Here is a 26,144-nt window from a genome sequence, read left to right as displayed (position 1 = left end):
TCAAGATTAAATCAACTTTCCTCTACTGTTACCGTAGCTTAGAAATACGCAGGAAGGTTTGCAACGTTTGCTTTCAAAAGGACGGTGAATGGACCACTGTTTCGAGATTATATTATTCAAATTACTGCAAACAACTAGCACGAAACTCTCAATAGTAGATATAAATAAAATTACCGAAATTACGCTGTTTAAATACCGTTTAAACAAATTAATAATTTTTCTAAGAGCACCACTATTTTCTCAACGAACGAACCCTACGAAAACACGCAGCTCCAGGATCGTACGCACGAATCGCATCGCTCATTATCGTCGACACTACTCTCTATTATACTATCGGCTTATATAGTATACACTAGTTACGAATATTACATGATGCACGACAAAAATTGTTAGTATCATCGTTCTCCTTTGTTCGCGCGAATTCGTCGAAAATTCTACTTGCAGCTATTACGATGAACGAGAGTGAAAACCAAATGGAAGCAAAGAAAAATTACTCGACGCGCAATTCACGCCTCGAATCGTCGATTGCACACAGCGTCCCGCGGGAATCCACTCGTTGTATTTCACTTAATCGCAGCGAAAGCCGCGTCCATATCGAACCGTGCTAGGCCAGAATTTCCCTCGCGTTTTACTCGCAGGAAATATTAGGTCGACGCACAAAGTTTTCCCTGTAAAGAATATTTTCTTCGCCATGCGTTTTGTATTCTTTGGTGGCCTCTTTTTTTTTAATTCAAAGGTGAGAGATTTTAGAAACTAGTCGAAAATTTATTTCGACGAAATGTAGTAAGCAGTAACAAATGTAATTTATTCATCCATGGCTAAAGAAAATTATTCCTTTAAGATGAAAATTCTGTTTACACCAAAATGGCGCGAACCTGTGCCCCAAGTTAATGCATACTAAAAACGAAAGGTTATTAATGAGAAGTTCGCATAATACCTCTGTCACGTGATACTACGTGCGTATCGACTTTCGTGTTTTCGCGTTCAACGGAACGGAATATATTACACTCTAATGTGCAGTGGGACATGTGACCGACCAGGGGATCCACCGTGAATACCGTTGCACATTCGACGCGTTACGAACCGTGTAATTATTTCGCGGCTGATTTTCAGCTTGCGCGTTCTGTCGTGTCCCGCGACGCCTGTTAAAGGGGACGTAGACGTAACGATTTAGAGTACCATGAGTTGTACGTCCCGTTGCAACGATATCATGGCACTGCCATATTGTCAAACAACTCGACTCTGTTGTCCTATTAGTTGCACGACATCCCTTCGCAATTTACAATTGCCGTTCGAACAGTGGCTATTGACGACATGAATGGAGCAGGCTGGCGATAAGCTTCATGTACCGAATTTATTCTAGTTTCTACCAGAGTATATTTATCATTCGAAAATTTTAGACATAAAATGACGAACTTTGTTATGATTAGTGACGTTTCATTACATTCACTACTGGTCCTGGAAAACTCTTTTCTACATGAAACAACAATGGAGCAAAGAGTAAAGAAGTTGTATCGACTCATTGCAAAATTGTTACGCCTATTCCCCTTACCAAAAAATCTGTGTACCAGATGTTAAGTGATATTGTACTTCTTCAGAGAGTATTGCGTTAGATACAAAGTATTTTAAAATTGTAGATACAAAATGAACGCGACAAAGAACTTCTTGTCTTTTAGTTAGTAGATTAGTAAATTTAGAAGTTAGTAAATTTTAGTGCGATTTTGAAATATTCCAAAACAATGTCTATTAAATTGATCTGAAAAAGAAAAGTTTCTGGCCACTTCCCTTCGAGTTGTCTCCCATTTCAATACGTTGCGTGTTACAGAACTGATTTTTCCCACCCATAAATCACCTGAATTCGGGAGTCTACAATTATCCTAACGCTTGCGTTCATCGACTCAAACTGAGAATAATAATGTAATAAGTACTATAAGAAAAAATTGGAGCTGCGTATGATTTCACGCAGATCTTTCGTCAGGGTGCGTTTAAACATTTTATTTACTTACGCTACTATGATTCTCAGCCTATCACGTGTTCGCAGATTCCAGCTCAGTTTACACCGCCCCAATTTTCTCAATGACTTCGATGTGCGCAACGAACGAGATCCTCAGCTGTGCCTGCGCGATTTGTTTCCTCCTATTTACCTGATCGTCAGTTTCTAGCATTCGGATTACAGCATTAAAAATGTGTGCGTTTCGCATACCGTATGAAGAGTTCGAGTGATTCGTTAATTCGGAAGAAATTAGCCTAGTTTCGAGGCTTAAAGTTACCCTAGATTCGAAGTGTGCAATTTCGAGTGAAAGATGAACGCGTCGGTCTCTCCCTTAACCCTACGTTAACTAAAGTTAGGCTAATTGTTCGGACGCTTCGACGGTCTGAACCGTGACACGAGTTGTACTCTCCGCCAAATTTCATTCGGAAGCGAATCGCTTTAAGCGCGATAGTTTAATCAGGCCAACGAGTCGATTAAATCGTACGACTCCGTTGATCGTTCCAAGTATCCACACGCCTGTGCGCGTATCTCGTGTAACATTCCTCAACGTTCTTCTTTCTTAACACGTTAAGCGCCGAGCCTAATTTCCCTTTTCGTTTACGCCAGCGAGCTTAGTTCTCCTATAAATATTTTTTCTCGGGGTCAGATGTCCTATTTTGAAATTATTTTGGCAACTGTATAAATCCAATTAAAAAGATTTGAAGATAATTTAAACTCTAAAACTTCAAAAATTACAGTAATTCTTTTTATTAATCCGGAAATTTGTAATTATGTTTAATAAAATAGTAAATTCTAAATGGAGATCGAAATTGGAACTCCGGCGATCAACTATAGTCGTTGAAGAAATCCAAGACTAAACGTCCTTCCAACACAAAAGACTAGAGTTAAAGGTATTCCTGTACCTGCCTCGATGAATCGAATAATGAGGATAGCTCTAGTTATTACGGTCATGGTACCCCTGGCATTGGCTAGTTGGAAGAACGGATTATCTCGATTCGGTGGTCGTCGGATTTCAGTTATAGGTATAAGCCTAATTGTCAGTCACCGGTAACCGACGTGGTGCTGAACGTGTTAATCGACAGGAGAGAGTAAAACGTGAATCGACGTTACACTCGTCGAGAGCCCGTGAAAGACTGTCGTTTCACGCCACGCTTGTCGCAAACGTTAATTGACCGAAATAATACTACTCCCCGCGAATCGGTGTCTCAGACCGCGCAGGCACGCGGCATCTAATAATACTACCCTTAAAGCGTATCGATTATTAAAGCACCGTCTAATTAGTCCTAGGGTCTATTAACCAGATAAGCCTCGTTTAGTATCGCAGCGATTCGTCGCGTATAGCTATCCTCCGACGGTTCTCGAAATCGATCGTCGCCGATCGCGATTATACCGATCGATGCTCGATCTGTGCATCCCTCACATCCACCCCTAGAAGTATATTGCTTGGCCACGCGTCGATATCGACGCTGCACTTGTTGAATTGACTAGTACCATCGTTATACGTGTTTCGAGTTCGCGATACGTTCTAAGCGTCGCTCTCTCCTTGTCCTCCGTCGAGATCCGTCCGAGGCTGGACGGACGACGCAATTTCCCGTGAATTCGCATTGCTTCGCTTCCGTCGCCTATCGTACGTACGGCTTTAGTATTGACTGGTTGCACGTGACCACGAGCTGCCACGGGATTGCACGCTACATAATGCTTAAATTCGTAGGTTCCCTCGGTTTACAGTCCACACGCGTGCAGCGTACTCGATACTCGCTGGGGAAAACCAATTACAAGCTCCCTGATAAATAAGGTCCTATTAACCTTGGTACCTTAGTGCCTTGGTAACGTACAGTTATCAGTGGCGGCGAAAATGTGGTATAATTAGTGTGCGAAAGTTTCGGACATCAAGCGACACGGGTTCCCTCCTGGACGATTTTTAGGCTTCAAAGGTTACGATGTATAGATACGTAAGCTTCTTAAATTCGTTAGTCTTGTGTCTGCCAGTAGGATTAGGCGCAGTCTTCGATTTTTAATTTGGTTCAGCGAACTCGTGTCGCTCGTCCTCTCATGGGGGGGTTAATATCGAGGACTTCCAAGTCAGGATCGGTCCTGTACACGCTAATGTTTGTGAACATGGTGAAGGTAGAGGCGGAAAAACTTGTTGGATGTTATAGAAAAATGGAATCTGAATATACAAGGGGTTTACGCTAGTCAGAGTTTTTCTTGTAAATGCTAGGTATTAGAAACAAATGAAAGAGCAAGAAGTTTTGTGTCCTCCTATGATCATCATAATTAACACGTTCACTGCCAGACTAATACTCTTGATCATTTCTACTGGGATTCAATTTTGTTTACAGACAATTGGAAACTCCGCAATCAAACATTTATTCTGCTGTTTATTTTTTGTAACTTCGAGAAACGAAGGTAAGTTTTAATTTTTATTAATGGAATGTGTATGTGCTGTACAATGATCCCGAAGGTCCAAGGTTCTAGCGTTCCATTAAAATACAAAAAATTGATATATAGAGGTTACAAGAAGGTTACAAACCCTTTTTCCACTTCAATTTTTTCCTAATACATACTATTTACGAGAAGAAAGCTGGCTAGTGATAACCTGAAGAACCTGTACCATCATCATAGATGATTTGTCCTAGGTTGTAGACCTCAGAAGGATTTACCTCCGTAAAGGTTACACTCATCAGTATGCAGACTTTCAGGATCAACCCTGATGGAACGTCCTCGATACTCGCTAGCATCCTAGATATGTCCCTAACCGTAAGTAACCTAAGTCGTCGAAACGTTAGGTTCGTCGAAGAGCGATTAGACTTAAGACTTGACCCAGCCCCCGAATCTCGAGTACGCCTTACAAAGGTTTTCGTGTCCTCACTTTATCATGATACTCACTGCAGTGGGTCCCTGGGGAATAGCAGTCTCCTTAGAGGCCTCCTCGACCTCCTTGAGCTTCTCCTCGGCCTTGCGTTCCTTCAACGCTTTCAGTAGCTTCCACTTCGATCCAGGCGGACCAGGACTCACCTGGCCCTCCTTCAGTGTAGTGTCGGAGCTACCGCAGGACGAGGAATCGATTTTTATTTTCGGTAGGCTCAAGGTCGCCGTGGTGGCCGTCTCGGCGCTGCCGGCTCCGTCGCGTTCGAGGCCTTCAAGGACAGTGCTCTCTGAATCCCAAGCACCCGGGATGCTGACGGACACCTCGCTAGGTGGTACACTTACGCTACCTTCGCGTGAAAGGGACTCCGATCCGGGTTGAATTTTCTCGCCGTGGCGCAGGGTTGAGCCGCTGGAACTCCGTCTCGACTGTTCCTCTTCGAGGTCTTTCGGCTCCTCCTCTTCCTCCTCGTCCATCGATTGGACGGGACTGTCCGGGCCAGAGGTCTCCCCGGATGAGCCCTCCTCCACCGACGAGGGTGGCTTCTCCTTTCTGGCTTCCTCTTCGTTCACCCAGGTGTGGTAATCAGTCACCCTCGCGAACACCGCTTCGATGCTCTCCGCGGATTTCCGTTTGGGAATAGGCTTCTCGTACCTGTCCCTCTCCTCGATACGACGATCTTTCGCGATGGATCCGTTCACTTTCGTCGCTCGTGGCTCCTCCTTCTCCTCTTTCGGCGACTCCTTGACCTTTGTAGTCGCCTTCAACTTCAGCTCTTTCAATACGAACGACATCTTCTCCTTCACCGTGTCGTCTGGTTGATAAGGTTCGGTCTCTTCGGGTGGTTGTTGTTGCACCAACGCCTCGCCCACATCCACTTCCGTCGTTGACTGCCTCTCGAGGTCTTCCAGCTTCCTCAGCTCGTATCTGTACCATTCGTCCTCGGAATCTATCGAATCTTCCGTGCTCTGCCGCCTGGACGAGACCCTCGACGTGCTTCTATAAGAATGCGTGCTTCGATTATCTTCGTCCAGCTCGCCGGGTCGTGCTCCTGTCCAAGGAATCTCGAGGGATTGCTGGTGACGTGGCATGAATCGACTACCCGACGTTGGGCCTCTCGTACTCGACGCGGATGGGCTACCTTCGGACGGAGGAGCCTCTTCGGATATACTGGTCACCAACTCTGGCAATCTGGTGCTGCTGGATTTCTCGCTCTTCTCGCTTTTCTCTGACACATCTTCAGGATATTCGAAACTGGTCTCGAGGGTCTGCACGGTCCCGTCCTCGGACTTTTTGTCGTTGTTGGATTCCTCGCTGGGCGGTTGTTCGTCGGACACCGTGGAGGATTGTCTCTGTCGATATTTTCCCAGCGCCCTGGACACTGCGAACTCCATGCTCGCGCCTCCCATCAGGTTCACGGGTGGGAGCTTCGGGGCTTTCTCGTTGGGAGCTTCGTCCGAGCTACCTGTGGATCGTTTGATGTCGCCGACGGTTTGGAATATGGAGGAGCCACCCGAGCCCGAACCAGTACTCTTTCCCGACGTTTCTTCTTCAAAACCACCCATTTGATCGGCGATGTCGTGATCCAATTCTTTCCTTTGCTCCTTCTCCTTAGCCCAGCCATCTTGAAGAGCTTGCTGGTGCAACTGCTCTTGGTGCTGTTGAATCTGCTGCTGAAGGGCCTGCTGCTGTTGCTGAAGGTTCTGCTGCTGCTGATGCTGCATGTACTCCAACTGCTGCGGCGGCAACTGTTGCGTCGATTGCTGCTGCTGCAGAGCGATCGGTTGGGATACCAGTGGTTTGCGTTTCGTGCTCGAGGATTTCACTTTCGCGAAGAGAGGCTGATCTTGATTCGCGTCAGACATGACGCTGTCCTCGTCCTCCGATAAACCACTTTGTCTGCCACTGCTCCATTCGGTTTCGGATTGCTCAGGATCGGACAGGGACTGCGATTGATGGCTTCGTCTCTTGGCTTTCTGAAGAATTCCGGATACGGTAGAGACGAGGGTGTTCTTTTTCTTCTTCCTGGGCGCTTGACCTCTACCGCGACCTCTGGCCGTACCAGCTTCCGCGGGAGGAACTCTTTGTTGCTGGTCCTGAGGGCCGTCCAGGTCTTCTCGTCTCACCCCGCCAGGCAAGGAGTGACTTCTGTGCCTCTTACTGAGGTGCAAGTCGGGCAGCCAGTTGCTCATGGAACTCATAGCGTTCTTCAAGGAGGCACCTCTTCTGATCTTCTTCGTCGTTTTGGTGGTCTCCATCTCGTGGTCCTTTAGGTTCGTAGCAATGCTGATGTACCCGGACTGGGACACTATTACACTCGAGGCGTCGTAGTACTCGCTTTGCTGATGCTGCGACTGCTCGCTAGGCAATCTTCCGGTTTCGTGATTCTGTATGTACTGATGCTCCTGTTGCCATTGCCTCTGGTAGCCATCGGTGAGTTGTGCGCTGTCGGTACTACTCAGTCTTTGACTATAGGGTTGATATTGTTGCTGATAAGTTTGCGGGTAGCTTTGGTTCGCGTAGGTGTGATGATACTGGTGGCTCTGGTAGGCCGGCGGCTGAGGATACCTTCTGTCCGTGTAGGGACTCTGAACGTAGCTGCCATCGGATGTTAAGGACCTGATACTCGAGGACGTCGAATCGTGAGGTATTTGATCCTCCATCGAGTTCAGCCACGAACATTCGTTCGTCTCGGTTCGCGGCAAGTTTGCGCTGGTTGGGTAGTACGATAAAGCGTCTGTGATGTTCCCCGTGGGAAACATTGTGCGGTACAACGCGGCTTTGTATCCCTCGTGGTTCGTCAGACCGTCGGAGAACACGGCACCCCTCAAGGGTTTCTTTATGTGACCCATTCCACCGGGGTCCGCGTACTGTACGGCGTTGAAGTTGTCCGGGTAAGTGTTGTACTGGTCCATCGAGTCCGAATAGTAAACCGTGGTAGTGGCCTTGGGACCGTAAGTGCCGGAACCGCTGGTGTAGACGCTCGTGATGGCTTGCTGTCGATTGCTCCCAGCTACCGAGTAAATAGCCGGTTGATCCGGCCTGAACGTGTAATCCAGCGTGCATCCAGGCGCCACTGAGTCGTAAGTGTGCTGCAACGTTTGCTGACGACTCCGTTTCTTCGGACTCTGACAGGTCGTCGCGATCGGCGCTGGCGGTGGCACGAAGTTGTAATCCTCTTTGGTAGTCGGTGACTTCATGGACGTGTACGCCGAGAGATGATTCATCGCCACGGTGAACGAGTGGCTGGTGACTGTAGCGTTGGCGTTCGCGAAAGCGTCTCTGCCCTCGGGTGTGTCATACAGAGGTTCCGTGATGACCGCGATCGTCGTTTCCGGAAGCGGCGGTATCGGACTGCTCGTTCTGATCGACGTTGTGCTCGGGATCAAGCTCGTCCTGGCGTGATCCACCGAGTAGGACGTGAGCATCTTGGCGATGGAACTTTTCGGAGAGCTCGGCGACTTGTCCAAGCTGCTCCAACCGCTCATTGAAGATAGGCCCGAGTCGGATTTCGCCGCTACTATGTTGGCGACGCAGCTAGGCTTGGCCGTGTGCTTAGGCGACACTCGCGGCGATTTAGGTGAATGAGGGGTCCGCGGACTCAGGCGACCTTGCTCCAGGGACACGAGCTTCTCCGCGTTTCTCAGAAACGTGGGACTCTGAGAGCTCTTCACGTCGGGTTCCCTCTGATCCGAGCCTGGCATCAGGAAGGATTCCGCGGAGTCTTGAGGAGCTGGAGGAGGCGGTGAACTGGGCGAGGGGCTAGGCGGTGTTCTACTCTCTTGGAATTCTAAGTTCAGTCTGGCTGCGCTACCGAAGTAACCGTCTTGCCTGGTTCGAAGGCTCTGCACGCTGTGGACGCTGTGCACGCTGTGGACGCTACCCGCCGAGAGAGTTGGCGATGGCACTTTGTCGGCGGTGGTGCTGTAGATAGTTGGCGACGCGCAAGTCACGGCTACGAAGCTCTCGACCATCAGATCCGTTAATTCCTTGTTCTCCGCGTAACCTTTGGCGAAGCTCCCGACGTCTATGGGTAATTGAATAACTGGCTCGGGACTCTTTTCCCTTACGGTCGCGCTGTAGGCCAGTCTCGGCGGGGTGTAGGTGGTCGAGATGGAATCCAGATTCGTTCTGGATGTGGACGTCAGCCTCGGCGAAATCGATCTGGTTGTGAAGTCGCCGTCGGTGGCCAGGCCGCTGTCGGTGCTGACTCTGGAGATCGATCTGCCCGTCGACCCAGGGCTCTTCGAGAAAGTCCAACTGTCGACGTCGGTCTCGGCGTAAATTTTTCTGAGTTGTTCGTCTATGCTACTCGCTTCTTCGGCTAACTTCGCTTCAGCCTCGGAGCTGTATTGTCTCTTCGGGGAGTCCATCAGTCGCGACTGGAGCTCGATCAAGTTCTGAGAGTCCTTTTGAAGTTTGTTGGTCAGCCTGTCCAACTCGTGAAGCTTCTCCAGAGCCACCTGATCGATGGAACTGAGCCTGGACAGCTGGGCGAGATCCTGTTCGCTGACGCAGGGCGTGTTACCGCGGTAACTCTTATAGTCAGCCGCGCTGAACACTTCGCCTTCGTCCTCGTCCGCCTCGTCCTCTTTTTTTGTCACCGCCTCCTGTATCTCTTCCTTCGTCGGTTTGTTGATCAACTCCTCGAGCTCCGTTTCCTTCTTCGTGGTCTTGTCGAAGATGTTCGCCTCCGCGTCTTTCTTTCCGTTCGCGTCCTCGTCCTCCGCCTCTTCCCAGATCATCCCCAACTGCGACGTCGGCCTGGACGTGTCGCCACATATCAGGTCTTCTCTGTAAGCATTGTTCAAGCTTCTGTAGAAGGCCTCGTCCGGAAGATTGCCCTCTTCCTCGAGGGTCTCCAGAGCGTCCAAGTTTCTGACGTTTCGGTGAATGTCGGTGACCACGGCAGCAGCGGCCGTACTGTCCTGCGTTAGTCCGTGCATCCTCACCAACTCCTGCTGGGTCAGTTTCTCCCTCAACGCTGTCGTCTCCTCGATGCTCATCGAGGTCCCTATAGTCTTCGCGATCGCCTCCAGCTCTCCCACCGTGCTCTGTTGATTGGCCAACGTCTCCTCCACCACGTTCGGAGCCTCGTGGCTGCTTCCGCCCGCGTAGAACTCGATCAGCTGACTGATAACCGTCTGCTGTTCGTAGAGCAGACCCTCCAGTTTCTCTAGTCTCTCCCACATTTTAATGTATTCTTGGCTGAGGAGATCCAGCGCCCTCCACGCGTACCTCAGCTCGGTCTCGAGTATGTTTAACCTCGTGCCGAGTCGTTCCATGTAATCCCCGATTATGTAATCGATGTTCCCGTCCCCGGTGGTGCTATACGTCGGCATGGCAGGCGAATGAGCCCTCGGGCTGGTTGGGGCTGGCCCGCCCAGCTTCGTCGAGTCCATTTTCATGAAGTTCGCGTGAACAATAACGCAATCCGTGGGTCAACCCCGTCACCTAAGCTTCCACTGGTCGGCCTGATTTAGGCTCTCGACGATCCTCGGGACGATTCATCGCGCGCGTCGTACGACGCTGATGATAAGCGAAATTACAATCTTCCTTGGGGCCCGAGAAGGAACATTAACGGCGCTTTGATGTATCTCGCGGAGGTCTTCGACGCTGGAAAACCCGAACGATACTTGGACGCACTTCGCCCGTTAACGATCTCCATGTCGACTGTCCTCGATCTCCCCCTTCTTCACTTCGCGCCCATATGTCGAATCCGCGCACTATTTTACCGTTCACTTCTACGTTGCGATACGAGGAAATATATTGTCACTGTGTCTCTCCGTTATCCCCGTTCGTCGGTCTACTTTCCCTTTGTTTCTTCTATACACTACAACCGCATGCACAAAGTTTGATAGTTGTTCGGCGCGATCTTGATGAATCGTTCGAGATCGCGCGACACTCTGCGAATGGCACTTCGTAACCAATCTCGTGTGTTCATGCCGCCGCCGCTATCTGAAAAATAGAAGCAAACGGATTGCGTGGCTTAGTACGAGACTCGCTCGTACCCAGTCATCGCTGACACAGTTTCCATGGTGATAGGCTTATATTACAGAACGCGCGTATCCCCGTTACGGTACGAGGATTTCGATCGGAAAGATCCACGAGACATTTGCTCACATCCTCGAGAACAAAATCAACTAAATTTTGCGTTGTTGATTTCGATTACTCTTTACTTTAATTTTAATTTCTAGTTGAGGGAGTCTCAACCCTCTATCGCATAATGCATCTGATGGGGAATTCCATACAAACCGTCTAGGTGATATTCAAGAGATTTCGAGAGAATTTTTCGTAAGTATCAATTATGAATGTCTAAGGAATAATTTCTCATTCGAATTATAGAATGAAATTCACGCAATAGAGGGTTAAATAAGACTAAAATAAAATTGGTAATAAAAAGATTTAGGTTCGTTTCAGACTCCGAATCTCTGAAAGTGGGTGCTTGGAACAGGATGGAGGTTTGGGAATCTTATGAAAGTGTGTTTAAAAATGAACGTTTACTAGTAGCGTGGGAGTACTTTTAGAAGGTTCTAACTACTGGGTCGATGAATACGTGTTTGTACACGTGACAAAGTTTGTTTCAGAGTACCGTAAGAGCTGTTAAAATCAATGTTGGGAATGGCAGAGTTGGAACGGTGCAGCGTACTCTTGCAAAGTACGTGAAAGTTTGTAAAACAAATAGAAAATATCGATAATATTTGCTGCTCTATGGTATGAAAATGTACAAATACAAACATTTGCTACTTGAATTTTCAATATAACATTCTCTTCGCGATAAATCCATTCTCATACGGATAAATGGAAACTATTTTATGCTTCAATTACTATCCTGTAGCAATAATATTAAAATAAATGACACTTAATTTAGAAGACAATACAAAATTTGGAACCCATTCTAACGCAAACGTGATTTGATCAATGTTCAACTTCACCCTCTAATAATAAAGTGTTCGATAACTATATCGCAACAATTTTGCCGATTATTGCTCATTTCACGTCCGTAATCAATATGATTTCCGACGAGCTGCGAACGAATTAGACTCCATTAAATGCATGCTCAGGTGTAGCACGTGTTCGAGCTTAATCGAAATGCGCGACGAGATGTGTAAAAGTTGAGCGTGGAATAATTTCCACAGCTCGGGATCACTCATCGGCGTACATGTGTTCGTAATAAGTGTTCAAATGAGTGCATCATTCACACAAAATAAATACCCTAAAAATATATTTACTTTCCAGGCGAAAATGAACGACCACCCTTCCATTTGTAAACTGGGCAGCCAGCCAAGTATTGAATTTTAATACGATCCACAGAGCAAGGAATCGATGTATCATCTGGTTGCCGGCATAAATTAAACGGTCTCGTCTGGACCGTAGATTAGCGTCCAGAAAAAAAACGGATCGATCCCGTGCGCCCCAGTATTGATCCAACGACTGACACAATTTCGATCTACCGCGGGCAACACGCACATCCGCGCCAGAAAGAGACTCAAAACAGCCACTCTAATCCGGAAATAATCGTGCACGTGTCTCTCGTACCGCCTCCCGTGCGATTTCCTGCGCTTTCATTGCCAACATGCGAATTCTCTTACCTCGCGAACTTAGCCGACACGTGCGCGAGCTTTGCAAATCGTTTCTCCTTCCCAGCAGACCGTGAAAACGATATGCGCTTTATGGAGACCGTAACATTACACGGCATGTCGCGAGAACGAGAAGAGACGCCTGGTGCCTCGATCTCGAAGTGACTTCGCCTCATGAAATATCAGGGACACCAATAAAGCACCAGCTCCTGGCAGAAAATGCATTTACGAGCTGTTTCGCGGGTAATTTCTGTGAAATACTCTGAAAGAGCCAGTTTTTCCCAGATTCAGTGGTAATTCTGCTGGATCTACTTTTAGATAATTTGACGATGACTTGAAGTTGGCCAATCCCACGTGGTTTGAGTTATGGTTGGTATTTTGACTAGTTTTGATGGACTCGATTAACAGGGGATGAATATGTAGGAAGCTTCAAAACTCGGGCTTTGTGAAACTTCCAGCAGGAGTTAATTAGGCACTATCTAATATAGGCTTGTTAGACTCTATCGAGGGAACTTTGGCTAGATATCATCAACTCTCACAAACACCGACGAATAAATGTCTGAGTTTATGTTATATATTATGCAGTCACTTTCATATAACCGGAGAATTTTGTGAAAGTATATTTATAATCACTTTGTGGGCCATGATATTGAAATGTTGTTCGAACGAAACCAGAATCGGAGAAGCTCCTTTTCAAGCTGCGTTCCCAGAAAGCGCACCTGATCTCAATACAAATTTTATTATTCTTGTATTTTAAGCATTACCCCCCGGAAAAGGCTGCCGTTTATAAATTCAACTGCGCCTCGATCTCATTTGAATACCCGAAGCCAAGAAAAGCGAGGAACGGCAGGAATAGAATAAATAGATATTGAAATCTTCGGTTGTCGTATTTCTAATATTATCGTTCGTTTACGATGAAACAGCGCGTGCTGCGACCCTGTTATTGAGAAGGGAACGTATCAACCACGGCTAGATATTGCTGTCTACTTCAATAACTGGACTTAAATCCCTCGAATAAAGGGGAATCTTTTCCTCGACACCATCTTTATCGTTTCTCATTTTTACGTCTATTCGAGCTGCAAAGCCTTCGTCGTCGCTTGGTCCAAACGCAATTTCCTAAATCGTTTGTTTCGGACACGAAGACTTGGGACAACCATCACCCTTCCTCGTGATCTTCTTTTTCATGTAATATATGTTTGTTTTGTTTTGAGTTTAGTGAGTCAGAAATGTATTCCCTCCTTCGACATTTGATGCTGAGATGTTTCCTAATATGTTTACATTCATAAATTAACCATCTCCAATTAATCATATTTCGCAAATGATTATCTTTCAATTGTTAAGGATCTCTTGAAATTCTCTCGAGAAAGATTTCGTAGTTCCTTGCAGACTTTTATTTAGGGGAAATCTTTACCCTATACAATATTTAAAACAGTAAATACATATTATATATTTAATTTTATATACATATGTGTTAATTTCGTTCATATATATATGTGATACATAAATATAATACGTATCAAATAAAATAAAAAGTAATTTGTCGGTCAATTAATACGTAATCCTTTTACCGTTCATCCCTGTTTACTGATTATACCGAGCAGAGAAGAATGTCCCTGTTGTTTCAAACAAATCTCTTCGCAAAACCTCTTTCTGTAACGGTGACAGCGACGACAGGATTGTCAAGCTTTTCCGTCGGCTTTGAGGGAAAAGTCGGGAAGCCAGACTTTGGAAAAAGCGAATGGAACGCGCGGAAGGATAAGTGCCTCTCCGGATGATTCGCGCCTCCGCTGGATCCAGCTTTAATCCAACTTAAGCTCCTCTAAGTCTTAATTCAGTTAAGCGTGGAACTGTGTAACCAATCAGCGGCAGACTCTGGGAATGACGTCAAACACCCCATGCTGATTAAATTCTATGACCTACGTCTTTTGTTCTCCTCGTTGGACCTCCTAGCAGCAAGATTCTCTCGGAATGCGACAATTTTGGATTTAAAACTGACAGAAATCTGATCACTTAGTAAATATAAACATTACGTGTCGAAAATGAATGGAATAAAATTCCGAAAGATTTCAACATAAAATTAACCCTACGGTGAGCATCGATTCATAATTGCATTCATAGTTACATTTAGTATCACTTCTTATTAACAATTTCAAAATACAAAATTTGCAGTAGTTTGTTAAATCAGCAACATGCTAGCCAACACAAAATTATTTAAAATTTCTGTATCGTGCCTTGTGCAAAGCTGATCTTATCAATTTTAATTTTTTCAGCCAAAACAGGACATATTCTAAACATCCGAAAATAGTATAAATGTGCTGAGACTATACCATAACAATAATCGACACCAATTTTTCCTTCTCGTGAATTATTTAAATAATACAAAATACTTTTAGTTTCGATATAACTCGATCTTGTACCTTCATTGGCCACAGAATCAAGAATAATCCAGTTTCTTCTCTCCCGAGCTATTAAATCGAGAAATTTGTTTCATCGAACGCCCAGGTTGGAGGGAATGACCCGTGGCGACCTCGAATTGATTGTAACCGTCCAGACTGTTAAATTGAATGCCGATGAAGCTTTGTAAGGCGACACGGCATCGCGTCCGCCATCGTGAAAATTTTCCAATAGCCTCGCGGTCCGCGGAATCCGAGGGAGGAAAGTTCTGCCGTGAAAAATGAAAACGGAATTCGTTATCACGGAATCGGAGCTACGTGGCTCGAAGAATCTTCGTTGGACGAGATTCATTAATCCGCGAAGCAGCCGCAGAACTTTCCGACGAATTCGTATTCCTGCGGGCCGTAATGAACTGGATAACTATGGAGAATACAGTCAGCTGCACGAAACTGCGCGCACGTGATTCGAGTCGTGCCGCTACCCGAGAGAAGCTCCGCGATTTACATAAATTTCGTTATAGAGGCTGAGTAAACAAATCTTTTCTGGATGACCTGCGAAACTGTATTATGAAGAGTACAAATAGTGGCACAGGAAGTTTGTCCTTAGCAGACGTGGCGCTAGGAATACCGTGGTTTCATTCCAATTATGTATAATAGGCAAGTGAAAGAAGAATTTAGTTATGATCCTAATAATGGAATGATTGTTCGATTATACAATGAATGGGTAAAATAATATAATGATGAAAGAAATGGCAGGTACCTCATATTCAGTTCACTTCAGTTACACTTTTCAACAAATTGAGTTTTGCAATTTCATCGAATTTGAGGGAAATGAATTTTGTGCATCAGAAAAGAAATAAATAATATTCTCTGCGTCCAGGTGTGAGTACAATGGCATTAAAATGTACTGATTGAGACAGCTCTGGTATCGGATTAATCAATTTACTCAGCGTCTTGGCTTAATCCGAGTAACACAAGATTGCTCTCGCGTAATAGTTCATCTCGTGTACTGACTTTAGTTTGGCTAACTTTAGTTTCCGAAGTTTCCTGCAGAGAGGAATCTGAAGATTTCGAGGTCTAGTGATCATGGTGATCGCTTAAGGTATATAACTAAATAGTAGCCGGTGTTACCAATCGTTCTCTCGGGTGCTAGATTCAAATAATGATGACACGAACACTTTCTGTCGATACGAATCAGTTCTTCTTTCTTTTCGTAAGACTCTGTTACAAAATATATTTAAATTTGTAATATTAAACCGAAAGGAATTAAGAGTTCCGCTCGTGTTTGATCAAATGCTAGATTCTAAAGCAGCTCTTGGAAAAGTCTTTATACGCGATACATTTTGTATCTTCCTGTATTGTTTTGAGATTAATTCACGAGAATGCGTGTCACGGTTGCTACAAAGGCGAGGGAAAAGGACACGAAAGAAAGTAGGTTGACCGTATAATTACTCATGCCGCTGGTTGGCTCGTATTGTTTGAAAAGTTTCTTTCGGCGCAGCTGCTGTCGCGCTTAAGCTGCTTAATGCAATCATAAATTTTAATTTTCAATTTTGCCGCAGCGTAAAGCTTCTCCAGGTCTTCGTTTGCGCTTTCCTTTTTTCCTTTCCGACCAGGTCGCGAGTAAGAATCGATTTATCGCTGCGAGACCGACCTGTGTCTAATTAATGGATTTGAATTGGAAATACAGTTCGATGCGCCTCGGTGAAGGGGTTATTGTCTTTTATATTCGCAAGGATGTATCGCCCAGGGCTTAATAGAAACGAACCAGATAGGTTCCGATATTGTTTTTCGAGCGTTGAATAGTATCGATCTTGATAGTTTCACGCGACGTTGTTAGGAACGTTGTGGAGATGATTTCTGATTGGTAGAAATAGAGAGTTAAGAGCTGTTGTAAGATTTAACAGAATCGAGTAAGAATTCATTTAGTCAATAAATATATGCATAGATTTATATCTCATAAAATTTAATATAAGTATTCATTGAAGATATTAATCGTGAGATATTTTTCTACACTTTGATATCTATCGATTTGAGGAATTCAAAATTTCTGACAACAGTTTAATTAATTGTTGACAATACTTATCATTTACACAATGATGGAGAATATGATTTTGCTGCGATATTTATGTTTCGCGAATTACTTTTTCGATGGAAAAAGCAATATAATGTTGAAAACAATTTCATTAAATAATATCATCCTCAGAATAAAAAATTCTCTTCCTTGTGGATAGTAATCGAAATACATATCGTCTTCCCTGGATGAGATTTCAGAAGAGTTACGTTGATAGTCACATCGCCCTTTTGCGTCTCTTTGGGTTATCCACGGGGAGTATGAAAGTTGTAGGTTGCGCAGGAAATGGGATACGAACAAGAGGGAGCGAGAGGGTCTAGCACCATTTCCGGTTATTCTCCGAGAACGACAGAACCTCTTCCCCGAAGAAAGATACTGCGATCAACGACTAAATTTATGCCGGGAAGCATATCATCGCTCTCCTCTGAGAAGTATTTAATTAGGTGGAGTCGCATAAATTCGAAGCAACAGGTCACGAACTTTGATATCTTATGATCTTTGACGCGCTGGGGTTGGAAACCAACATTAGTAAAATGGAATGTAGTCAAATATTGAACATTATGAATTATCAGAATTTATTCGGTCGATTGTAACGTTCAAGTTTAACGTTCTGTCTTAACAAATGATTCATTAACACCCTGACTGCGGGGTGATTTTTGCTAAAAATTCCAAGAGGTTTATAACGTATACCAAAGTATATCAAACTATAGCAATTTATATCAATGAATACTAACATGTACCAACGAATATCAATCTATACCAAACAGTATGTATCAATCCAAATCCACGCCAGTCTATACTAAACAATCCTGTGCAAACACCAAACGCCATCTCCTAGAAAGAACGATACCACGTTTATGAGCGTCTCGAACGTTTCTTAAAGTCAACCGAGGATAAAACCGGTCGTTGGTCCGAGTTTAAGTTGGATTATTCGTTCCTGGAGAGCCCAGACGACGCTCCCGGCGCGTCACGTCCGAGATGGCACGATGCTGTCTAGCCATTCGAGTCGTGTGCCCGATAAAGTGCGACACGGAAGAGGTATTAGGGCCTCGAGGGCAACTTTTGCCTTTCTGTGCCGGCGTCGATGTCACCCGCAGTTATTCGATGCCCGCAAAAATGCTCGACCGTCGACGGGCTGCAGCGAGCGCATTCAGACGTGCTAAATAATTAACCAGCGGAATACCTGGCCGACGGAACCTCGTTGCACCGGCATTTACGGGAGTTTGTGGTATACGTGCCAAGAATGCGCGAACTCGAATAAATTGGTAATTGTTACCTTGTACGTACTATATTTGTCAAGATGTGGTTGGCTGAATTTGATTTTGGTCAACGTTAGTAACAGAAAGGAAATGGTATTCATTTATGAATTTTTATTTCTGGAGATAGACGACCTATGTTGAACTATTTATTATTTTCAGAAGAAATTATATTTAAGTGAATCTTGTATGCATAAAGAGTAAAAGGATGGTGATTCTTTAGGTCGAACATGATTGCTATAGTTTATTAACATTTTAACTCCTCTGCTTGAAAAGGGATAATTAGATATTTCGATGTATTCAAATCGAACATCTTTGTGTGACAAAAATTAAAAGTAGTGTGGACCTGATGTTGGACGCTCGTTTAAAAGATATTTTCTCACATTGACTCTGATGGTTAGTTGTTCCACGGTTTTCATAACATTGTTTCATAAACAGATGTTGGGTGAATAAAACGTTTATTGCTGGGATTTACGACCACATACACAGTCAGTGGAGTAATAATCGTATCGACGTGCAATTTAAACGCTGCTATGTCTTTCAGGAACGTATTTTCTCTTTCATTGTTACTGAAATAAACATTCGCATTGTCTCGTATTTCTTAATCAAAATTAAACCGAAATTACCAAACCGTTCCTGATTTCAATATTTATGATGAAGCTCAATTTTCGGGTATTAATTTTAAATTACAGTCGAACGTGGTTGAAAGGAAAATGTATCTTTTAATTATTGTAATATTAGAACCCATTAAAACACCTATTAATTTCAAGGCTCATGAATGATCAACATTTTATCTTGTTACAAGCTTATAAAAGTAAAGGAATCAATCTGTCCTAGGTCTACAAAGTTCTCTTATCGGATTTTCATTACTAAAGTAATACAAAACCGAATCTAGATATATGCTTGAATAAAACTCAGTACAAGTGGATAACAAAAAATTTAAGCTTTTTCTAACAAAAAATTTAAGCTGTTTTTTCTAACTTTTTGCCAGTCAAAATGACCGTGGTATCTATAAACCAAGCGTTAAACTTTATCGCCGTCGAGCTTCTCTGCTTCGCAGCCGTCACGCGTCATTGTTTCCAGAATTCCGCTATAGCAAACTTCATTTCCCACACGATTTAGTCAAAGTCCCTGACCTCGAGAACGGTACCTGATCGATTCTACGCGGGAATGACCCGTTTCAATTACAAACTACCCCGTAATTCGCTTCCACGAAACGCGGATCAAGACTTTGGTCGTTCGAAACGCTTGCTTCGACGGTCGAAATTAATTTTTAGCGTTCGTGGATGACGTCGTTTTCGACGTGATAAAACGCTTATCGTTTCCACGAGTGAAGGTGAATGCGCGTGTGCGCGTCGCTCGTAATAACAGGAGTCTAGCTGGCTTCCTCCGCGTTTATTGTCCAAGAGGTGCAGCAACCCCTGGGGAGATGAAATTGGATTCCGCTTGTAAGCTCCACGTACGGCCTCGACAAATCCCGGAAGCACACACGACGACGTCGCATGGAATTATGTTTCTCACGGTTTGCGAACGATACCGCGCAATCGAGCCCTCTCGACGATAAGTTCTGCTTTCGTTGACGAACGCCCTGCATCCCTTCAGGGACGTTCTCGTGTGTCTTCGTTCCCTTAAGATGGTCTAGAATGTACCCCGGAGCAGTTGTTCTCAATCGCTTTGGGTTTTTCGGCTCCTTTTGAATTTTATTTGGAATTACTACGCTAAAAATGTCCATGGTTATACGATTAAAAAGCGGTAAAATTGTAATTGTTGTAGGAAAATATCGAGGACCTGTAAGGTCAGTTTTTAGGGAATTTAAACATGGTCTACAATTAATAATAATAATAATAATAAATTTCTTCAACATACATAGAGGGTACGAATACTTATAGCACTGACTGTACATAATAATAATAATAATATTAATCTAATAATAATTAATAATAATAATTAAATAACAGGTTAGATGTTTCCAAATAAATGCTTCGTTTATTTATTATGAATATTTGAGAACATTAAACCTATCATTTAATTCAGACAAATTTCTTCAACATAGAGGGTACAAATACTTATAGCACTGACTGTACATAATAATAATAATATTTAATATTATTATCCGAATTAAATGATAGGTTTAATGTTCTCAAATATTCATAATAAATAAACGAAGCATTTATTTGGAAACATCTAACCTATTTATTTGGAAACATCTAACCTATCTAACCTTATTTAATTCAGACAAATTTCTTTAATGGTCATAGAGTGTACGAATACTTATGAGATTGACTGTTAATGTCTGTCACTGTACTTCGTTTTCTCACGCGACAATTACGAGTATTAAATGACCCTTTACTGTCTACTACAATAAACAAATGATCTTTCTTGTGACCTACTCGGAAGTAATGACTTCCCATTTCTTTACGGTCTTCACACGAGAACACCAGAAAGTATGGCGTGGCTTTTGTTGAGAATCCCTGCGCGGGAGACAGAAAAGTGTCCCCATTGGGATGATAATAGAGAACCACGAGGCGTAGTCGGAAGTCCAATTTAAAGAGACTCGAGCTGGACAAGCGCAATTGCGTCGTGACGCGTTTGCACCTCGAGACCATTTTTCACTCGTTTCTTTATGGACTGGAAGAGAAATATGCGTTGTCACCGCGAAGAGGGGCTCCGGACGCGTTGGCATTGGAATAAAGAAGTTGTCGATAAGAAGAGAACTAATAGTCTGTTACGTTAACTCAGTGGTTCTTCATCTTTTTTGTACTAACGAGACCGCTCGAAGGAAGATTCTCAGCCATTTTGGGTCCAGGGTACGACGTAAACAAAAAGATCGTGGCACAGATCTCGATCCTGATTAATTGTAGTATAAAGAAGTTAAGAATGAAGTGCTCCTGAAGTACGATTTCAATGGAGGTAATAAATTTCAAGTTAGCATAAGATTAAATATAAATATATTTTAAACGTTTAAACTCTGCATAGATACAATCCTGATTAATCGCAGTAAAAGGAACTTAATGATAAAGTGCTCCTGAAGTACGAATCCAGTGGAAGTAATAAATCTTGCCTGAAGTAAGCATCAGATTAAATATAAGTAAACTTGAAACGTTTCAACCCTGTAGCATCTGGGTCCAAGGCACAGTGTAGACAAAAAAAACCTAGCACAAATTTTAATCCTGACAAATTAAAAGTAGAAAGGTACTAAATTTTGTTTGAAGTGACCACCAGATTAAATATAAATATAAGAAGAAGAGAAGGCCCTAAATGGCACATAGTTAAAACGTTGAAAATATATTTTTATTTAACTCACTACTGCATAATGCATCAATGATAAGACTTGCAGGCACGATCATTTAATGTTTACTACTGAATATTTATTAATTCATGGGTATTGAATATACATCAAGCTGAGAACGAACTGTATTTCGATTGGACAAATCTAAGAAACAGACGCTCGTATAGAAAATCGCTCGATGCTTTATTTTCTAGCTACTTCAATTTATACGCCTGCCTAGTACTGCACACCTGTCACCCGATGAATATTCAACAAGTTTACTTCAATAAGTTCGCTTATTTTATTCTTACGAACTATAGCTATTGGTATTCGTTCACATTATACGTTTCCATCGCTACATGAATTACAAAACATTGTATAAATATTAATCTGAAAACATCTCATTCTTATTTTACGAAAATGACAAATACTATTAAATTTAAATACATGTCGAACGTAAAGTGTTAAGTAGTTGGTCGCTACCAATCTACAAACATGCCCAGCACAATCCAGAAATGGAGAAAGGTGGACACCCACCTTTTTACCTCCGATTCTCGCTTTTCACCGTGCTATACCTTTTCAGCGTCGTCGACAGAGGAAAATTCGATTCTAGAGCATTATGGTCACCAGGATATACGAGGTACAGCGTTGGAAAACAAGGTACGAGCCACAGGCTAGCCGAAATTCGGTCTCGCCACCGAGAGGGAACTCTTATCGAGATCTTGATGATCGAGGCGAGTGGCTCGACGTTGGAAATCGAACGCTGCGGGCGCCGATCGCTCGGAAAATTTATTTTATCTCGCTCCACGGTTCTGCCTCGACAATTAGGTTATCCGAAGTATACGGCAACGTTTCACGGGCGATTTAGAGGAAAAACTGGCGACTTTGTCGCGGGCTGGGCGACCGTTCGAGGGAAAGTTTCGAGTTCGCCTCGGGGGCGGATCGTTCGAGACGCGTCTTTCGAAACTGCAACGTTTCCGTCGAATTTTACATCCGCGGACTGGAAAGTTCTCGAGGAAACGATAAGGAAATAAAGCAGCGTATTTCTCTCGGTATTTTCGCGAACTTTTTCGAAAGTTTTCTTGGTATTCGAGTTACCTGGAGTAATGGGAGGAATTCTATTGTTGACTTAGAAGATATTAGCGAGTGAATATAGACGGACTCTACAATATTGGTATATGGTTTATTTATCACCCTGAGAACGAATGTTGTAGCATATGTAGTTAATTCCAGTATAGTTTATTTATTCAATACGTGTTTCGATTTTTAATTTAGGACCCCTTAGGTGTAGAAATGTTAATAATTTGCTAATAACGTCATTGTGAACAATATTATAACTAATCAGTAAAGAGTATAGCTAACTTAATAGATGACATTTTATTTTGATAAAATTTTTGTGTATTATATTTTGCATACCATATTCATGAATGCTATAAATATTTAACAATTTCATTTTATTCCACCTGTTTATATAATTCTACGTTTAAACTTATACGAAGTAATGAGAAAATGTTTGACAATGTTTGACACTCAAATATTTACACCAAGAATGTAATCTTACGATATAGGACGAATTACTATGGAAGCGTTAATGGAAAAAATATTCTATAAATTTTGTTTTTTACCTACACTATGTACAACGGGTTGGTACGATTACTTCTAACTCGTAGTATGTTTAGTTAACCGTTTTCAATCTTCCTGAGAGCTCCCCCGTTCGAAGAAGGAACTTTTCAGACTTTCCTTAAACACGCGAAGTATGAACGTATTTTTAAGCACACTTTTCAAAAGTGCGAAGTTGCTGTGGCCCTCTGAGCCGCTTACCATTTTAAAATATAAAAAATAAGAGCTTTTATAGCTTGTAATACTTTACAACCCTCTTTGTAGATTGCGTTCCCTATAATGGAACAGGTTGCTATTATTTTGATTTATTGGGCTAAATTGGTTGCAAATTGACTCATGCAATCGGCGTTTTCTTGTGCTTTAAACGCTAAGTGTTTTAAACACTCACGTTTATCTTTCCAAACCTTGTAATACAACATAAATGAACAAAAATCGGAATAACACGACACAGTAAAATCAAATGATCTTTTCCCCTTCCTAATTACGCGATTGCACGCTGCACCAATACAAAACAATACAGTCACGAGATTAATCATAGCTTTGATGGATGTTCGAACACGATGCGTTCGTGACTGGAATTTATGTGATTCATGGTCGCGTTTCGTTTACCAGCAGCGATATTTCGTAAAAATCACACGATAAATGTTTGCCACTGGCATCGATTCTTCACTGAATTTTCCTTCAGCGTTTCGCAAGTGAGAGAAATATTCAGGCAGTCCGGTTTAGGTGAACCACCCTGTTTATAATAACCGTTTTTATTGTTGAATAACATTAACGTTCGTAATAAGTGGGCTTTAGATACATTTGCGCGCGCATTTTAGCGGGCTCGAAATTAATAAAAGCCGTGCATAATGGCGCACGCGTATGCGGCGAACCGACGAAATTCGCATAATTGCCGTGCATACAGGCGAATTTTAATTAATCCTAGCCACGGCATTTAGGTTAATTATAAGCAACGCATACCACGCCATGCTCTATTCGTAAATATGCGTTGTAACTCCGAGGAACTTATTAGCGAGCTTTGAGTTTCGTACGAAATTACACGAGTAAACAGACCTACTGTAATTGAATTTTCAAGGCGTTTCGAGTCTCACTGTGTATCAAAAGAAAGAGCAACCTTCCGCTTCCATCTTTCAGGATTGTCTTCGTAAAATGTTCGAAGTTTGAAAACCCATTTCAGCCCATTAGTTTCCGATCTAAATCATTATGATAACAAAAAGAGACTTCATTATACTTCGAGCCTCGTTCTTCGAAGATCAAATGTAGTAGTACTCGCAAACAGTAAAAAACTCAAGTAAGAAATTTCAAATTTTAAAATTCAAATTCTACCTTCACCATATTTTTAAGTACAAATGTATACATAAAAGATAGAGTAATAGTTAACGAGAGATTACAATAGCATACCCTCGTAATATTGTAAATTTTCTGCAATGTGCACGAGAGAAGATACAAGCCCCAACCCTTCGGGCACTTATATGGTAATAATAAACATGTTTAATGCATTCTATGCGAGGGGTGAACTCTGAGAGATCACTAAAGCACTCGAGGGAAGAAATAAGAAAAACTGAAAAAGAAGAGCGCAGTTTACCGCGGGTAGTTATCAAGATCTTCCAGGTTCACGTGGTGCCCGAAGCGTTTTCGAGGTTGCTCGCGTTATTTTATGTTTAATAAGAGACGAACTAGTTCAACTTTAGAACGTAAACTTTTCTTTCTTATTTGCTTTCTTAATTAAAAATTTGGACCGCAAGTTTAATCAGAGCTAATCAAAATTTAATCGAGTCGAACCATAATGACATCGCAGGTGATACCCTCTTTGTTAATAACTACTTCACGTATCCAATGCGAATTTGTTGATATTCAATCGTCAAATGTTAATCGAAAAACATTTGTTGAAATACTTGATTCGAATGGAAGACATGATATGTTTAAAAATTATTATCCTTTCGTCTTATTTGCAAACCTGTCAAAAGAAAGATATAATTGTGTGAAGCTAATACTCGAAACAAATAGGAAGTAAATAAATTTAGTTACAGAGCTCACACCAAAAATATATCGAACCAAAATTATTTCTCAACCTACCATACTTGAATGACTTAACGGATGAAAAGCATCAAGACGATGAAATTAACTTTCTCCCTAACCCTAACAATCAGAAATGGCTACTCTGCAAGCCATCAATGTCAAAATATAATTACACGACCCTCTGAAATTTTCTTAACAAAGAGCCACGGATTTTCATTAGGCTACATAGCGCCATTCCATTGGTCAGTGTGAAAGGAGTATCGCTGCAATTTCTGAAGGCCTCAGAATTCCCTCTCGTGGCTCGTCCTTCATTCTGGCCACCCTCTCGAGTCTCCTCTCTCGTCCTTTCCCTTTTCGGTGCACGGTATCTCGTCAGACGTCGAGACGAGCCCTCATTATCGGTCATCCTCTCCGGGACGTAAATAAGAGGAACGTGGAAATAACCCCGCAACCGACTCGAGAACGGATTCTCAATGGTTCGACGAACTTCTTCCGCGCGGACGACGCTCGCGGAGACTCGAAAGGAAGCATTAATTGCTGGATCGATCCGATTACACGCTGAAAATACGACACGGAATTGTTGGTTATCCAGCCGAACTCGGTTCCAATCTGTGGCTTTTATTGACCGTTTGTTTCGTTTCGCTTCAGCAGGGCTCCATTTTGTTCTTCATTTTCCTTCCTTTTTCCACTGAACTGTGGTTGTCGTGCGATTCGACTCAACCTCTATTCTCAACTCGTTCGTGAGAGATAACCAGAGTATATGGTAGAAAAAAGTAAGACAACCTTCTCGGTTTATTATATTTTCTAGAATTTTAGAACTTTTTGAGGAATTTCCAAAGATGATCATATAAGGTCGAAACTGTTTATTCTTTCGTTCCTTCGACGATTTTATACAAACCTACAAGATTCAAATTGACTAATTAAAAAATGACGATTCTACTTAAAATTATTGGTAGCTAAAATCGATCGTCGATTAAATATAAACATTTAATTCGCAGCATAAAAATTACTTGATCTTTTAATAACCTAAAATGCAAACAAATTAGGAGAACAGTCGTGTTATATCTAA

General features: G+C 42.8%; 1 protein-coding gene across 1 annotated transcript in view; it reads right to left on the bottom strand.

The window, feature by feature from the left end:
* The window catches only part of LOC128885518 (uncharacterized), a 224,820-nt gene that overhangs the window by 113,711 nt on the left and 84,965 nt on the right, over positions 1–26,144 (bottom strand). The window contains exon 3 of the mRNA XM_054139599.1: positions 4,883–10,820. Within this exon, the coding sequence (XP_053995574.1) occupies positions 4,883–10,270 (5,388 nt within the window). The 5' untranslated portion in view covers positions 10,271–10,820. The remainder of the gene's footprint in view (positions 1–4,882; positions 10,821–26,144) is intronic.

Source organism: Hylaeus anthracinus, unplaced genomic scaffold (genome assembly GCF_026225885.1).
Source record: "Hylaeus anthracinus isolate JK02 unplaced genomic scaffold, UHH_iyHylAnth1.0_haploid 11981, whole genome shotgun sequence".
In the NCBI taxonomy this organism is placed as follows: Eukaryota; Metazoa; Arthropoda; class Insecta; order Hymenoptera; family Colletidae; genus Hylaeus; species Hylaeus anthracinus.
The sequence above is the reverse complement of the archived record's forward strand: the minus strand, read 5'-3'. Positions and strand labels throughout refer to the sequence as shown.